Here is a 17,500-nt window from a genome sequence, read left to right as displayed (position 1 = left end):
GAAGACAAAGTTTGCTTTCATTACATACAGTTGAGGACGATATTATTAGCCCCCCTCCTGAAATTAGACATTTCTCTTGATTTCTCTGTAAGAATGACCATTATTAACCGTTTCTGTTATTCTGGAAACAAATACACTGGTGGAGATAATATTCAATGAATTGAATTTGGATTTTTCTATTGTTACGATGAGTTTAAACAAAAAAGGGCAAAAATGACAAGGACAAAATTATTAGCCCCCTGATCATTAAAAGTCAATATGGCGCCATTTATGAACCAAAGCTGACAACAGGCTCTGATAAGTTGCTTCCTAGGTTGGCACATGCCCCACTAGGGATTTTGGCCCATGTCTTCACTGCAAAGTGTTCTAGCTGGTCCAAATTGCATGGATGCTGAGCATAGACATTAACCACAGACTCTCAGTGGGATTGAGGACTGGACTATGAGCGGGTGATTCCAATATCTTGGTTTTATTGTCCTTCAAGAACCTCTGAACTCATCTAAATGCATGCTTTGGGTTACAATGTTGTTGGAAGACCCAGCAATCCATATTCAGACCCAGACTCCCTGTGTCTGAGGCTGAATAACAGACTAAACTTAATGCCCCACCACTATGTGTAACTGTGGAAACTGCTTAGCCTCATTAGACCAAAGAAGCATTGGACACCTGCTTAGATGATTGTTATTGACCTGGCCTCACCTGGAGTTTTTTCCCCCACCAAGAAAGACAGTTGTTAGGGCTTGTCATCATATTGGGCTTTGGGGCCATCATCATAGAAGAACCCCTTTACTAAAGGCAGTGCATATCAGAGTGTTATTGAGCTTTGCCTGTGAACATTTGAAAGTCAAAAATGAGTTTTGAATGTTTCTGCTTTCATCTGATGATATTCAATTGCACCTGCATGGATGCATGAATTCTGCTTCTGTCAGGTGAAGAAAGGGATAGTCCTTGAATCGTTATAAGATGCTTTCCACAATTACGACTTTGTGGGATGGTGTCAAAACAATCAGCTGCACCTGAACACCACCAAAACCAAGGAAATGGTGGTTGATTTCAGGCGCTCCATCCCACCCTTGGTGCCTGTCTCTATTGGGGGAGAGAAAGTGGAGACTGTCAGCACTTACAAGTACCTAGGAGTGCACCTCGACAATAAACTGGACTGGTCCACAAACTCAGATGCACTCTACAGGAAAGGCCAAAGCAGGCTCTATTTCCTCAGAAGGCTGAGGTCCTTCAATGTCTGCAGCCGACTTCTGCTTATGTTCTACCAGTCTGTCATGGCCAGCGTGCTCTTCTTTGCTGCAACGTGCTGGGGAGGAAGCATCAGGAAGAGAGATGCTGGACGCCTTGACAGACTGGTGAGGAAGGCGGGATCAGTGGTGGGCATGGAACTGGAGACACTCACCTCAATAACCGAGAGCAGAACACTGAGCAGACTAGACTCTATTATGGACAATCAGCATCACCCCCTTAACGCCACCTTCACTAACCAACTGAGTCTGTTCAGCCACAGACTCCGTGCTTTCACCTGCAGGACGGACAGACTAAGGAAGTCCTTTGTCCCATGGGCAATTCAGCTGTTTAACAACACACATAAGGACACTAAGAAGAACATCATCCTAGGGGACTGGACTGCCTGAGACGCCAGAGCTGGCCCATCCCGGAAACCTCTTGGTGTGTGTGTGTGTGTGTGTGTGTGTGTGTGTGTGTGTGTGTGTGTGTGTGTGTGTGTGTGTGTGTGTGTGTGTGTGTGTGTGTGTGTGTGTGTGTGTGTGTGTGTGTGTGTGTGTGTGCTGTCCAATAACTGCACTAAGGAACTTTTGACCCTTGACCACTGGACATACTTGTTTTACCTGCTTACCACAAGCAAAGACTGTGGGACTCTGTCGGAGCTGGCCCAGTTACTGGGGAACCTCTTTGTGTGTGTGTGTGTGTGTGTGTGTGTGTGTGTGTGTGTGTGTGTGTGTGTGTGTGTGTGTGTGTGTGTGTGTGTGTGTGTGTGTGTGTGTGTGTGTGTGTGTGTGTGTGTGTGTGTGTGTTTGCCTAATACACTTACCTGTACCTTACCGTGACATTGTAAGAATTTTTAACCCCTATCATACTCTGTACACTGCCTACTTCTAGATACTATACTATATCATAGATGTATCCATCAACACTTGTTGTCTACCTTAACTGACAGAGTATGTTTTTCTGCATTGGTCTATCCCAACTCACAGAATGTCTTTTTGCACAATTACCTTTTCTACATTTATTATCTCTATTATTTTATTTTATTTTCCCCACCCTGATGAATACTCCTGTGTTTATTTTTGTCTTGAAATGTCCATGTGGGCTTTTGTGTATTTGTGTATTTATGTAAGCTACTGGATACCTGAATTTCCCCCTGGGGATCAATAAAGTTACTCTACTCTACTCTACTCTACTCTACTATTAAAAAGGCTGGTGGATGCATCACTCTGTGGCAGCCTCAGCCACAGGAAACCTTGTTTGGGTGTACGGCACCATAAAAACTGAAAATTATGATAGAATGTGGAAAGTGACCTTGCAAAAATATGCTCATAGAGGGAGCTAAGATCTTCACTGGATCTTTCAATAAGATAATAACCCAACTCTTGCATCCAAAATAGTTCAAATGTTCTTCAAGGATACTAAAACCATGGTCATGGAGTGGTTCAGACCTCAATCCTTTAGATAGTGTTTGAAGAGTGCTGAAAATGAATGTCCATCCTCAACATCCATGCAATTTGGACCAGCTTAACTATTTGCGATGAAAAAAATGGCCCAAAATCCCTGGTAGGACATGTGCCAACATAGTTAACAACTAATCAAAGTGCCTGGTGTCAATTTTTGTTCATAAATGGCACTGTATTGACTATTAATGATAAGGGGGCTAATAATTTTGTCCTTGCCATTTTTAGACTTTTTTGTTTAAACTCATTGTGAAAATGGAAAAGTCCAAATTTAACTTATTGGATACTATCTCCATGGTGTATTTGTTTCCAGAATAACACACATTTATAAATAATGATCATTCTCAATGATCAATGAAGAGATATGTCTAATTTCAGGAGGGGGGCTAATAATATTGTCCTCAACTGTATGTTAAATATTTTGGAAAAGTAAGAGCCTTTTGCACACAAGATGATGTGTTTGGAAAATTGGTTTCTCTGGTTAGCCCGGTGCATTAACTGTTATGAAAATGTGCTTTTTGGAGTGATAACTGTGTTAAAGCGATCAAGAAAAACTTTAAGAACTGATCTGAAAACTGAAGAACTGAAAAAGAGCCAGAGAGAGAGAGAGAGAGAGAGAGAGAGAGAGAGAGAGAGAGAGAGAGAGAGAGAGAGAGAGAGAGAGGGAGAGAGAGACAGTGATTAAGAACTGATTATTGTTCCTGTCTGGAAAAAAAAAGAGAGAGAGAGAGAGAGAGAGAGAGAGAGAGAGAGAGAGAGAGAGAGAGAGAGAGGGAGAGAGGGAGAGAGAGAGAGATGTTTGTGGAGGCAGAAACCATTCTTCAAGCGTGAGTCAGGTTAAAATAAGACGCTGAAGAAGGCTTGGGCTGAAACGACTGTCTCCCTGCTAACCCACTAGATTAAACTACACGAATTACCCCGGAGAGCAGAATTATTTTTTTACTAAATATGAACTTTACTGTTTGCTCACACACAAAGAAAGAAGAAATAAGAAAAAAAAAAAAAAGGAAGACAATATAGGTCCCCCATAAGGGGGGGTGGTGGATGGGTTTTAAAAAAAAAAAGAAAAAAAAAAGAAAGAAGAAATAGTTGGGAGTTGCACTTTCTAAAAAAAAGACCTGTGTTCTTTTTTTCACAGTTCTGCCGAGTGCTGATCGGCTACAATACTTAACCTGTTCACTGCATTTACGGCCACAAGAAGAAGGAAGAAAGAGTCCTGTCCGGGACAAAACAAATAAACAAATCAACCAAGAAAACTAACGCCAAAAGCTGTACCTAGCTAGACCAATGCTGTGTCTAAGATGGCGAACCTGTGCACTTCGGGCACTATGTTTCAGTGCGTAACCACCATCTGAGACGCAGCACATAACAATCACTAACCATAGCCTGTCAGTATAGCCATGCTGCTTTGCTTTGCTGCTTTGTTGTTTTGACTTGGTGGCAGCGAAGGGGTTAAGCGGCTAACAAATCAAAACGTGGCCACATCAAGGTAGAACTGCGTTGTAGGCAAGGAAAGGCCATTTTATTTCTACAGCGCAATAGACTACACCAGTGTTTCTCAACAGGGGTGCTGTAGGCCCCCTTGGGTGCTGCGGAAACGTGGCTGATATATAATACATATTTGTCTTAATTGATCAGTTAATGCTTGTCAGTGGAATCTTTCATCTGCCATTTACACACAATAAAGTAGATATAGGTCGCCCCAGTCAGCTGCAACTCGAACGTAGGTTGTGTGACGTCTCCAAATGTTTTACTTTTCTAAGCTTGTGTGGCATTGGATGCGGTGCCATGTTACAGCTTGTTGGTTTGGGGTGCCTTGAATTTTTTCATTAATTGAAAGGGTACCTCGCCTAAAAACAGGTTGAGAAACACTGGACTACACTACATTTTTGTAGTTCGATAGCCACGTCTTATAATAGGTTTCAATGGGATAAAAGACTACACAACTCACCTCCTCCCACTGGTGGATGTAACGTATCAGTCTGGACAGTCGTAGCAGCCGCAGCAGACTCAAGATCTTCGTAAACCTCACAATCCGCAGCGCCCTCGCCGTCTTGTAGACTTCCGAGTCGATGCCCTTTGTGGAAAAAAGAAGCCATATTTGTAATAGCCATGTCTTACAATGGGTTGCAATGTGAGAAAAGAATACAAATGGCTAATTGAAGAGTTAGGCTAATCAATTCTAATATGAACATGCTGTAATATAAATTAGACACAATACACCACAAGACAGATTTGTTTTATTCAAAAAAGGGAAAAATCCAGGCAACTCCAGGTGAAAAAGAGGAACAAAGCCCTGATGAAGACCAGTGCGGTCGAAACATGTTGGCTTTTTTAATCATGTTTTAGCCCTATGACAATAAAGGCTTTTTAATGGACTTCCTCTTTTTCACCTGGAGTTGCCTGGATTTTTCCCTTTTTTGAATTGAACTGATCCCCTTCATCCAAGAGCACCCAACAAATATACTTTAAGAAGATACTGCGACTTGTTTGAGCTACCAGCCATTTTGTGTTTTACAGATTTGTTTTAATTGTATCATGTTTTTTTGTAATTGTATCATGGTAAAGGTTTTGTAGTGAGCAGGAGTGGTCTGATTTAGGCACAAATCCCTTGAAGACCGCTCGCTCTGTCTGAGACCAAGAAGCCATATTTGTAGTCCAATAGCCATGTCTTACAATGGGTTGCAATGGGAGAAAAGACTACAAATGGCTAATTGAAGAGTCAGGCTAATCGCTCTGTCTGAGACCAAGACAAGACCAAAACCAAAGCAAGTCGAGACCAAGACGAGACCAAGACAACAGAAAAGGCCAAGACCAGTCTCGAGTACTATAACACTACCGACAGACCAGTGTGAGCTAAAACCCTAAAAAGTATGTTGTGTGTGTCTGTGTGCCGTATAAATTTGCACCACAACAAGATCTGCTTGGCCTCAGAAAGGTGGGGATGAATGCTCGTCAACTAAAGTGGACAGAAATGTCTAACGTGACAACAACAACAAAAACGCTGCTGCCTGCTTGAAGCAGCGAGTGAACTGCCTCGCAATTCACGTCAGCAACATGCAAATTAGTATTTATTAGGCCCCGATATCGATATCCGATACCCGACTGTGCCGTATCGGTCGATACCGATACCATACCGATAATACCAATTCAGATCACATTTATAGACAAAAATCCAATGGAAATTATACAGTGCTTAACACATTATGAAAGCTTGGTAAATCATTTTGCATGTTAAGACTTAAACTATGACCTAGGGCCTAAATGTTTTGGGGGGTGAGATAGTTTCACGTATTCAGTGACAAAGCTTTTTGAGTGATATGACAAAAGCAATTGATAACGTACGAAATCACTGAGAATTGTACACAACCATGGCATGGTGGACGAAAGCATTTGCCATATGCCGAAAACAATGAGAAACTGATTTTATCATGTGCAGAGGTAACACCAGGAAGTCCCAATTGAACAAAGACTTTTGAGAATCATTATTCTGTTGTGAGAAATGTACAAAACCAATTGAGAAAAAACTGTAAGCGCTGTATAATTTCCATTGGATTTTTGTCCATAAATGTGATCTGAATTGGTAAATTGCTCGCAGGTTAATATTGACTCTCTCTAATGAAAGGCAATAGAAGGGATAGAGAAAAAAGGCATGCAATACAACTATAGGCACTGTATTGCATTACATTACTCTATGCCTCATGTACCCTTTATAATTACACTCCACACAAAATTACACTATTTCCCTAGAATTTCACAAGACAGTAAGTCTTAGTCTTACTGTCAATAGAGTTGGCTATTTTTTGTATTTTGCAATGAGAAAACCTGTCAATAAATAGGTCATACTCTAAATGTATATCTAGTACAAACCCTAAACCTAAACCTAAACCTAAACCTAAACCTAACCCTAACCCTAACCTTAACCCTACTTAACCCTAAACCTAACCCTAACCCTAACCCTAACCTTAACCTTAACCTTAAACCTAAACCTAAACCTACCCTAACCCTAACCCTAAATTGCTTGTTTGAAATGTTTGATTACCTTTGTGACGGTACCGAAAAGGCGTCAAACTAGTGGTTCGCTAGGCAGCAGTCGGGAAATTCAAATGAATAGGCAGCGTTTCGCTGCCCAACCACGAAAAACGGGCAATAACGTGAATGCACCACGAAAATTAAAGTTCTTTTTTTCGTGAATACTTCACGAAATGAAAGAGATACGGTTGCACTATGACACAAGGACTAACCCTTCTGCTGGCACTGACACGTTCATTGACACAAAAACTTGCTTTTGAAAGACAAACTAAGGATTTTGAGCAAGAGACTCGGTTTTGCAGGTCATCCACGGTGTTTTGTCATTTGTTAAAACTGTTTTGAGAATGAATATTATGTTTTGCAAATTGTGAGAGAGAGATTCAAGAAATGTACAAAACCAATTGAGAAAAACTGTAAACTACAAAAATCTCCATCTTGGCCATTCTAGGATACTCCTCCCCAAAGTGCACCAATCCGGGCAACTCTTCCAGTGCGAGGCATCAATGTACAAACTAGAGATGTCCGATAATATCGGCCAACAGATATTATCGGCCCGATAATAGCATAAAATGTAATATCGGTCAATATCGGTATCGGATTTTTGACCTATCAAAACCGATATGATAATGCTTGAATTACTGTACACTTTTCTCCTTAATTATTTTTCTATTTTGCACAGACGATGTTAATATTTGAAAAGCTTTGTTGCATTCGAGAATGCTTCTAGTGGGGAATTGCAATAAAATTAATCATATTTTGTTCCACAACAGCAGATTTTGAATGTTACCTAAAATTTGTGATGAGGAAAAATAAACCACATATATCGGCATCGGTATCGGCCGATATCGGAATCGAAAATTGAGAGTTGGACAATATCGGCATATCGGATATCGGCAAAAAAGCCAATATCGGACATCTCTAGTACAAACCCATGAACAGATTGAACCCCCATGATGAAGCAAAACCAATCACCTTCTCAACGATGAGAAAGATGTAGTCCACAGGGATGCTGGAGATGAAGTCCACGATGAACCAGGTCTTCAGGTACTTCATCTTGATGGTCTTGGGATCTGTGGGGGAAATGTGGAGAGAGATCATTTTTGTAGTTCAATAGCCGTGTCTTATAATGGGGTTCAATGGGGGAAAAGACTACACACTAGGCCCCCTGTGAGGAGGCCATTTTTGTAGTTCAATAGCCCGTCTTATAAGGGGTGTCAATGGGGGAAAAGACTACAAATGTCTAACTGAAGAGCTCAATAGCCACGTGTGAGGAGGCCATTTTTGTAGTTCAATACTCACATCTTATAATGGGGTTCAATGGGAGAAAAGACTACACACTAGGCCCCCTGTGAGGAGGCCATTTTTGTAGTTCAATAGCCGCGTCTTATAAGGGGTGTCAATGGGAGAAAAGACTACACACTAGGCCCCCTGTGAGGAGGCCATTTTTGTAGTTCAATAGCCGCGTCTTATAATGGGTGTCAGTGGGGTGAAAGACAACAAATGTCTAACTGAAGAGGTCAACAGCCACGTCTCATAACGGGAAATCATACGTGGCTACTGAACAACAAAAATGTCCTCTTGACCTCTAGCCCAGTCAATGTATAGTCTTTTATCTTACTGAAACCCATCATAAGACATGCGTATTGAACTACAGGGAGGCTCTGGATTTTCGAAATCTGTCGCCATGGCCTTTTCATCGCCGCCCCTGCCGTGGGCTTCCATAATTTCTCCACTAACGCGATCGCTCCATACCGTCATGATTTATGGACAAAAAATAAATTTCCATTGCCGTTGTGTTGTGTTTAGTCTCTGTATGTCTTTGAGTGTCTGTTCATGTTTTTGTTTTATGTTACATGTTCTGTAAAGTGTCTTTGGGTATTTAGAAAAGCGCTATACAAAATTGATGTATTATTATTATTATTATTATTACAAAACAAATTATATGTGGCTACTGAACTACAAAAATGTCCTCTTCAGTTAGCCCAGTCAGTGTGTAGTCTTTTATCCCACTGAAAGCCATCATAAGACATGCGTATTGAACTACAAAACAAGCCGCTCCACCGACCCAGGATGATGTCGGAGTTGTCCTCTCTCTCCTCTCCCCCCCCCCCCCCCCCCCCCCCCCCCGCTCTTCACCCCCCCCCCACGTACCCAGGATGATGTCGGAGTTGTCCTCCACGATGATCCCGGTGCGGAAGTTGAGCACGAGGTCCACCAGGAAGAATGTGTCGGAGATGACGTTGAAGACGATCCAGGGCGTGGTGGTCTCGTCCTTGAAGAAGGTGATGCCCACGGGGATGATGATCAGGTTACCCACCATGAAGAGCAGCATCGTGAAGTCCCAATAGAACCTGCAAGAGGAGAACCGGGAGAAGACGTTAGGATAGATAGATAGATAGATAGATAGATAGATAGATAGATAGATAGATAGATAGATAGATAGATAGATAAGAACTGGATAGATAGATAGATAGATAGATAGATAGATAGATAGATAGATAGATAGATAGATAGATAGATAGATAGATAGATAGATAGATAGATAGATAGATAGATAGATAGATAGATAGATAGATAGATAGATAAGAACTGGATAGATAGATAGATAGATAGATAGATAGATAGATAGATAGATAGATAGATAGATAGATAGATAGATAGATAGATAGATAGATATGATAGATAGATAGATAGATAGATAGATAGATAGATAGATAGATAGATAGATAGATAGATAGATAGATAGACAGACAGACAGACAGACAGACAGACAGACAGACAGACAGACAGACAACTGAAATTCCCGCCTGGCAAGGCAACCCCCGCTGTCTTATGCTGAAAGTTGAACTCTCGTCTGGCAACCCCCACTGTCTTATGCTGCAACTCTCATCTGGCAACCCCCGCTGTCTTAAACTCACATCTGGCAACCCCCGCTGTCTTGTGCTGAAACTCTCATCTGGCAACCCCCACTGTCTTGTGCTGAAACTCTCATCTGGCAACCCCCGCTGTCTTGTGCTGAAACTCTCATCTGGCAACCCCCGCTGTCTTATGCTGAAAGTTGAACTCACGCCTGGCAACCCTCGCTGTCTTGTGCTGAAACTCAATGCAACAGTGAGACGACTCCAGGGATTCTCCTGTGTGTGTTTGGGAAGAGAGAGAATGTGTGTGTGTGTGTGTGTGCGCGCGTGGGTGTGTGTGTGCGTGTGTGTGTGTGCGTGTGTGTGTGTGCGTGCGTGTGTGTGTATGTGTGCGTGCCTGCCTGCCTGCCTGCCTGCGTGCCTGCGTGCATGTGTGCGTGCCTGCGTGCGTGTGTGCCTGCCTGCCTGCCTGCCTGCCTGCCTGCGTGCATGCGTACGTGCGTGCGTATGTGTAGAGAGGGGGGGTTGACTTGAAATGTGTGTGTGTCCACAGAAACACACACACACACACACACGCATTCTCTGATGCAACCACTGTATTGTTGCACACTTGTCTTGTCCATGTCAGAGAGTGTGGAGAGAGAGAGAGAGAGAGAGAGAGAGAGAGAGAGAGAGAGAGAGAGAGGGGGGGGGAGAGGAAGAGGGAGAGGGAGAGAACAATGCCTCAGGAAAGAGAGAGAGAGAGAGAGAGAGAGAGAGAGAGAGAGAGAGAGAGAGAGAGAGAGAGAGAGAGAGAGAGAGAGAACAATGCCTCAGGAAAGAGAGAGAGAGAGAGAGAGAGAGAGAGAGAGAACAATGCCTCAGGAAAGAGAGAGATTAACAGACAGACAGATACAATCTGAACAACACCTCAGGAGGGAGAGAAGGGGAGAGACAGACAGACAGACAGACAGACAACCTCAAGAGAAACAGTAAAAACAACATCAGGAGAGAGTAAAAGATAGAGAGAGAGAGAGAGAGAGAGAGAGAGATAGAGATACAGACAGACAGATACAGTCTGAACAACACCTCGAGAGAGAGAAAGAGAGGGGGGAGACAGACAGACAGAGCAAAGACAACCTCAGGAGAGAGTGAAAGAGAGATAGAGATATATATATATAGAGAGAGACACAGACAGAGTATACAGTGTGAACAACACCTCGAGAGAGAGAGAGGGAGAGAGAGAGAGAGAAAGGGGGGGAGACAGACAGACAGAGTGAAGAGAACCTCAGGAGAGAGAGAGAGAGAGAGAGAGAGAGAGAGAGAGACAGACAGACAGACAGACAGACAGACAGACAGACAGAGTATACAGCGTGAACAACACCTCGAGAGAGAGGGGGGGGCAGACAGACAGACAGACAGACAGAATAAAGAGAACCTCAGGAGAGTGAAAGAGAGAGAAATGTAGAGAGAGAGAGAGAGAGAGAGAGAGAGAGAGAGAGAGAGAGAGAGAGAGAGAGAGAGAGATGTAGAGAGAGTGTGTGTGTGAGAGTGAGAAATGTAGAGAGAGAGAGAGAACAAAGCCTCAAGGTCATTTCTCTGACTCTTCTTCTGGAAGCTAGCCTGCGGTGCTGAGTCACTCCCTCTCCCTCCCTCTTTCTCTCTCTCCCTCTCTCTCTTTCCCTCCCTCCTTCTCTCTCTCTCCCCCTCTCTCTTTCTCTCCTGAGGTGTTTCTCTCTCTCTTGTCTTTTTTCTCTCTCTCTGTCTCTTCTACCTTTCTCTCCTGGCGTGTTTCTTTTTCTCTATCTCTATTTCTCTGTCTCCCTCCCAACTTGGGGTGTTGCAAAACAAGAATCGTCATGACGATGCAATTGAATCGTTCATCGTGACAATGCAATGCATCTATTCCTGACACCACAATTTGATTATTTAATAACAATAATAAAAAGTGAAATGATTGTTTTGAATGGTCCGTGAACGTGCCCCACCATGTTTGGGAGCCCCTTGAGGAGCCTTTGGAGCAGCAACCTCATTTCAGCGTATGTTTAAAAATGAGGAAAAAAAGAAACATTTCAGTTGTGAATTAATTTTAGTACTGTAGGTGTGACAGAAATAACGCTATGTGGATATAAACAAAAACAGGCTTGAGCATAAACATGGGCACCCCAAAGAAGGTATACCATTAATATGAAGTAGAGCTCACCTTTGCTGATCTAATGGCCTGTGGATACAGGCTATACAGGCAGACGAGTCCCAACAGTCTGGTCATCCTGAATAGTTACCAGTTATCCTGTCCAGAGCACCTCTAATTTAGCCTGCCTTTAGATTCAAATCAGCTCCTACGCTACTAACCTGCCTTTAGGCAGCCTGATTCAAATCAGCTCATACGTTTTCAGTGATAGTAAGATCTCAAGATTGGTGTGGCCATTTCCAAATAAACCCCTTCTTGAATTTTGAGCAGTGTAATCACTGTCCTGCTGGAAACCCCAAACTACAATAGAAATAGAAATACAAATACAAAGCCTTTTATTGTCATTATACAAATTATAATCGAGATTGTAAGCCTCCCTATATGAGTTATTGATCATTGAGAGTCCTGCAAGGCCAGCAAGGAGCACACACCTGTAATGGTAGGCTCTGCTCCACACCTGTAATGGTACAGTAGGCTCTGCTCCACACCTGTAATGGTACAGTAGGCTCTGCTCCACACCTGTAATGGTACAGTAGGCTCTGCTCCACACCTGTAATGGTACAGTAGGCTCTGCTCCACACCTGTAATGGTAGGCTCTGCTCCACACCTGTAATGGTACAGTAGGCTCTGCTCCACACCTGTAATGGTACAGTAGGCTCTGCTACACACCTGTAATGCTACAGTAGGCTCTGCTCCACACCTGTAATGGTACAGTAGGCTCTGCTCCACACCTGTAATGGTACAGTAGGCTCTGCTCCACACCTGTAATGGTACAGTAGGCTCTGCTACACACCTGTAATGCTACAGTAGGCTCTGCTACACACCTGTAATGGTAGGCTCTGCTCCACACCTGTAATGGTACAGTAGGCTCTGCTCCACACCTGTAATGGTAGGCTCTGCTCCACACCTGTAATGGTAGGCTCTGCTACACACCTGTAATGGTAGGCTCTGCTCCACACCTGTAATGGTACAGTAGGCTCTGCTACACACCTGTAATGGTACAGTAGGCTCTGCTACACACCTGTAATGGTAGGCTCTGCTACACACCTGTAATGCTACAGTAGGCTCTGCTACACACCTGTAATGGTAGGCTCTGCTACACACCTGTAATGCTACAGTAGGCTCTGCTCCACACCTGTAATGGTAGGCTCTGCTGCTCTGCTGCACACCTGTCATGGTAGGCTCTGCTCCACACCTGTAATGGTACAGTAGGCTCTGCTCCACACCTGTAATGGTACAGTAGGCTCTGCTGCACACCTGTAATGGTAGGCTCTGCTCCACACCTGTAATGGTAGGCTCGGCTACACTCAGTGTCTGGGTATTGGTTTGTGGCTGTTATTGCACATTCCCTTGGCCTGTTGTTGTTTCTGCTGCTTATAGCAAATATTACTTTGATTTTGATTTATTAATTTATTTCTGGATTTAGAGTCCTTAGCATTTATGTTTTATTTTTTTTCTCATTTCTTTTGACCCACGTGTCAATTTATTTTTTGCATTTTATCCTCACTGTAAATAATAGTGCACATTGGTGCTGAAAGTGGTTGAGAAAAATAAACCAAAAAATCAACGTTGAAACCCAGTTCCTGCCTACGTCTCTGCCTCTCACTTGACCGCCAACGCGGTACCTCGTAACAATTGGTTCAGTGTTGTGACAACTTTGGGGAAGAAGCTGTCCTTCAGTCTGTGGGTTCTATTCTAGAAGCTGTCCTTCATTCTGTTGGTTCTGGCTGCTGTTGCTCTGTAGCGCCTGCAGAGGGCGCCAGTGCAGGAGATGAAAGCCAGGGTGCGAGGGGTCTTTACGTAATGATACGATACCCCTGGCTCTACTTTAGGGCTGGGCAATATGACAATATATCGTTATCGTGATATAAATGTGCATATCGTGACCTTTCTCCTATATCGTTTATATCGTGATAGTAATTTTTTATCAATTTTATACAATTGAATATAATTTAATTACATTTCATGTTGTCACAATACACACTACAAGTTAATGTAACTGTAAAAATAAGAATAAAAAGACCGATTTTAAAAAAAGGTTGTTTTGCAACATGAAAAAATAAAGAGCAAATAAAGAGAATAACTGAAAACGTATGTACGTAATTGTGCTATATCGTGATATATATCGCTATCGTGATATAAGGTAATCCATATCTTGATATTGTTTTTTTTCCTTATCGCCCAGCCCTACTCTGCTTAGGCAGCGGGAGTTGTAAATGGGGGGTATGGGAGGCAGGGGACAGCCTATTAATTTTTTGCGCTGTTTTGGTCACCCTCTGCAGTCTCTTCCTGTCAGCCTCAGTGCAGCTTGAGTGCCACACGGACATTGCGTAGGTCAGCAGGCTCTCTATGGTGGAACGGCGAAAGATCACCAGCAAGCGTGAGTCTAGGTGTTCTTTCTTTAGCACTCTCAGGAAGTGCAATCACTGCTGGGCCTTTTTTTTTACCAGAGCTGAGGTGTTAATTGACCAGGAGAGATCAGTAGAGATGAGTACTCCAAGGAATTTAAACAAGTCCACCCAGGAGGGCAGGATCTCTGCATCGGAACAGCACTGGAAGTCCCGGATGAGTTCCTTCATCTTGAAGATGTTCAGGGCTCAGTTTGAACACTGTGAGTTCCTTCATCTTGAAGATGTTCAGGGCTCAGTTTGAACACTGTGAGTGACATTTGAACATTCTTTTGAAAAATCTGCCAACATTTGAAAAAAATCTGCAAGGCCCTCAACTGGGGTACGTTTTATAGCAGGGCTGTAGTCAAGTCCACCTTCCAATATGGCTGCCTTAATGTGCTGCTGCCCCATTAGCTGTAGTCAAGTGCACCTTTGTAGAGTCCAAGACAAGTCCAAGACCAGAATAGTCAGGTCCGAGACGAGTCTGAGTCCAAAGAGGTTCGAGTCCGAGACAAGACAAAGTTCAAAAAGATTACAGTCCAAGTCAAGTCCGAGTCACATGACGGTCAGTGTTAAACAATGAAAAGGATGAATGTCAATAATGTGAACCTTGGAAGGTAACCTATAGTCACACAAGGAAGGCACACAACTTATTTCTGATGAATACACAGGGAAGCCTTTTTTACGCATCACCCATCCAATGAGCTTTTGCCTTGTGAAAAGCACTAAATGACCCATGTACAAGGCTACACTACCAGCAGATACAGTGAGTGCAATACAATATGCGACCTTGCCTCCTCCACTTGTGCTTGTCTCCTCGTACCAGGAAGTAATATGTCATGATGACATCACTGACAACAGCATTATATTTCAATATCTTGCAAAAGCTCAATTGTAGAGTCTTTTTCTCATTTGCAATTGGGATGGTGAATGGTGAAAAACAGTTCCTCAAAAGGTGTTGTGGCTAGGCTGACAGCTGGGAAACTTTATCGTTTTCTCCACGGAGGAGGGGCCAGGAGGCGGGGCGAGGAGACAAGCACAAGTGGAGGAGGCAAGGTCACATATTGTAACGCACTCTATATGTTCTTGTAGTCCTATGGAGGTGTTCTGTAGTGTGCCTGTTACCATTTCTTACGATCATTTATTAATGTCTTACCCTCCTTTATCCATGTCTTTTTAACTATTTTTCAACAACATTTGAACTATTTTTCACAAGGTCTCCATTTCCATGCCTTAGGGTCTCCATTTCCACGGCTTTCCTTTTCTGGAAAGCAAGACCCAGGGCCGGTTCTAGTCAACTTGGTGGCCCTAGGCGAGCCCCCCCTTCCCTTTTGGTGCATTTACACATTGTCATCTGTAAACATGGCGCCATGCATCTGATCGAACACAGTCCATGCATCATTATCAACGTGTTAAGTATGAGGAGTTCTTTTTTCTGTTTGACATTCTAACTCTGTGGGACATTTTGGGCATTTTGGGGCCCCCAAGACATCTGGTGCCCTAGGCCAGTGTTTCTCAACCTTTTTTAGGCGAGGCACCATTTCAATACATGAAAAAATTCAAGGCATCCCAAACCAACAAGCCGTAACATGGCATCGCATTCGATACCACACAAGCTTAGAAATGTAATACATTTGGAGACGTCAAACGACCTACGTTCGAAGTTGCAGCTGACTGGGGTGACCTATATTTACTTTATTGTGCATATTAAAGATTCCACTGACTAGCATTAACTTATCAATTTTGACAAATATGTATTATATTACATAATTTATTTCTCAGCCACGTTTCCGCGGCACCCCTGAGGAAGTGTTGAGAAACACTGCCCTAGGCCGCCTAGTGCAGGGGTGCTCAACTAGAAACTGAAAAGGTCCACTCGCCAAATTTCGTATGTTTCCAGGGTCCAAAAAAGTCGCTACGGACCGATGCAGAAAATAGCCTCACTCGCTGGCCGCACTGGCCTCTTGCTCACTCACTGAGTTGTCATAGTGATGATACTTTTATTTGTCATAAGACTGGCTTCGCAGAAATACACCTATAGATCGCATGGCAGCGAAATCTCATGTATAATTTATACATACAGTATTAAATACAGATGGATTTTGTCTTGGTCTGGATGACAGTGCGTTTGGGTCCGCATCCGGCCCTGGGTCCGACAGTTGAGCACCCCTGGCCTAGTGTGTATATTACATAATTTATTTATCAGCCACGTTTCCGTGGCACCCCTGAGGGGGGCCCGCGGCCCAAGTTGAGAAACACTGCCCTAGGCGACCGCCTGGTGTGTCTATGCCTCGCGCCGGCCCTGCCAAGAGCTCCAGATAACTTTGTGTGCCTTTCTCCTCATTCATATAGCAATGAATGATCTTACCTTTCTCCTTATTCATATAGCAATGAATGATCTTACCTTTCTCCTTATTCATATAGCAATGAATGATCTTACCTTTCTCCTTATTCATATAGCAATGAATTATCTTACCTTTCTCCTTATTCATATAGCAATGAATGATCTTACCTTTCTCCTCATTCATATAGCAATGAATGATCTTACCTTTCTCCTTATTCATATAGCAATGAATGATCTTACCTTTCTCCTTATTCATATAGCAATGAATTATCTTACCTTTCTCCTTATTCATATAGCAATGAATGATCTTACCGCGGTTAGAAGCAGTGGTTCCCAACCTTTTTCTTAAGGGACCCATGTTTTTACTATTGTAAGCTTTGGTGACCCAACCACGTGAGCGCCCGCACGAGACGGAGTCACAAGATGCCCTCCGTTTCCTGCGAAAAGTAATTTTAGTTATTTTATTCCTCAATACGTCTTTGGTCAAATATAGAATAAATGTTTAATGTAGCACTTACAATTTGTTGCTTCTATGCATTTACTAGTTAAATGCTTTGTCTTTCATTCAACATGGGCTAAATATATTTAAAATGAAACCCCTTAAAATCAAGAGGGCTCCGCGACCCCCTGTGGATCTTTGAAGACCCATAAGGTGGGTCCCGACCCATAGGTTGGGAACCACTGGTTTGAAGTTAGCAAAGAGTTGTTCAGAGTTCCCTATGTTGTCACTCCAAGACAGAGCTTAGGTCAAGCATAGTCTGCTATTATGTATGATTAAAAAAAATGATGATCTGTCTTTGTTACTGATGGCTTTACAAAGTCATTAAAACAAGTTTGTGCTGCAAGGGAGAGCTGTACTTCATAATTATATTAATGGTATACCTTCTTTGGGGTGCCGATATTTATACACAAGCCTATTTTTCTCTAAATCCACCCACCATTGTTTCTATTACCCCTATAAAAATGATTTCACAACTGAAATGTTTCTCTTTCCCTGTGGTTTAACACATGTT

General features: G+C 42.9%; 1 protein-coding gene across 1 annotated transcript in view; it reads right to left on the bottom strand.

Moving 5' to 3' along the window:
• Positions 1-17,500, bottom strand: part of LOC134466164 (potassium/sodium hyperpolarization-activated cyclic nucleotide-gated channel 2-like) — a 96,438-nt gene that overhangs the window by 62,476 nt on the left and 16,462 nt on the right. The window contains exons 3-5 of the mRNA XM_063220060.1: positions 8,877-9,076; positions 7,698-7,795; positions 4,645-4,770 (exon numbers count right to left, since the gene is read on the bottom strand). Coding sequence (XP_063076130.1) covers positions 4,645-4,770; positions 7,698-7,795; positions 8,877-9,076 — 424 coding nt within the window. The remainder of the gene's footprint in view (positions 1-4,644; positions 4,771-7,697; positions 7,796-8,876; positions 9,077-17,500) is intronic.

The sequence above is a fragment of the Engraulis encrasicolus genome, chromosome 16 (genome assembly GCF_034702125.1).
Source record: "Engraulis encrasicolus isolate BLACKSEA-1 chromosome 16, IST_EnEncr_1.0, whole genome shotgun sequence".
NCBI classification, from domain to species: Eukaryota; Metazoa; Chordata; class Actinopteri; order Clupeiformes; family Engraulidae; genus Engraulis; species Engraulis encrasicolus.
Note: the sequence above shows the minus strand (reverse complement) of the source record. Positions and strands in the feature narration are given on the sequence as shown.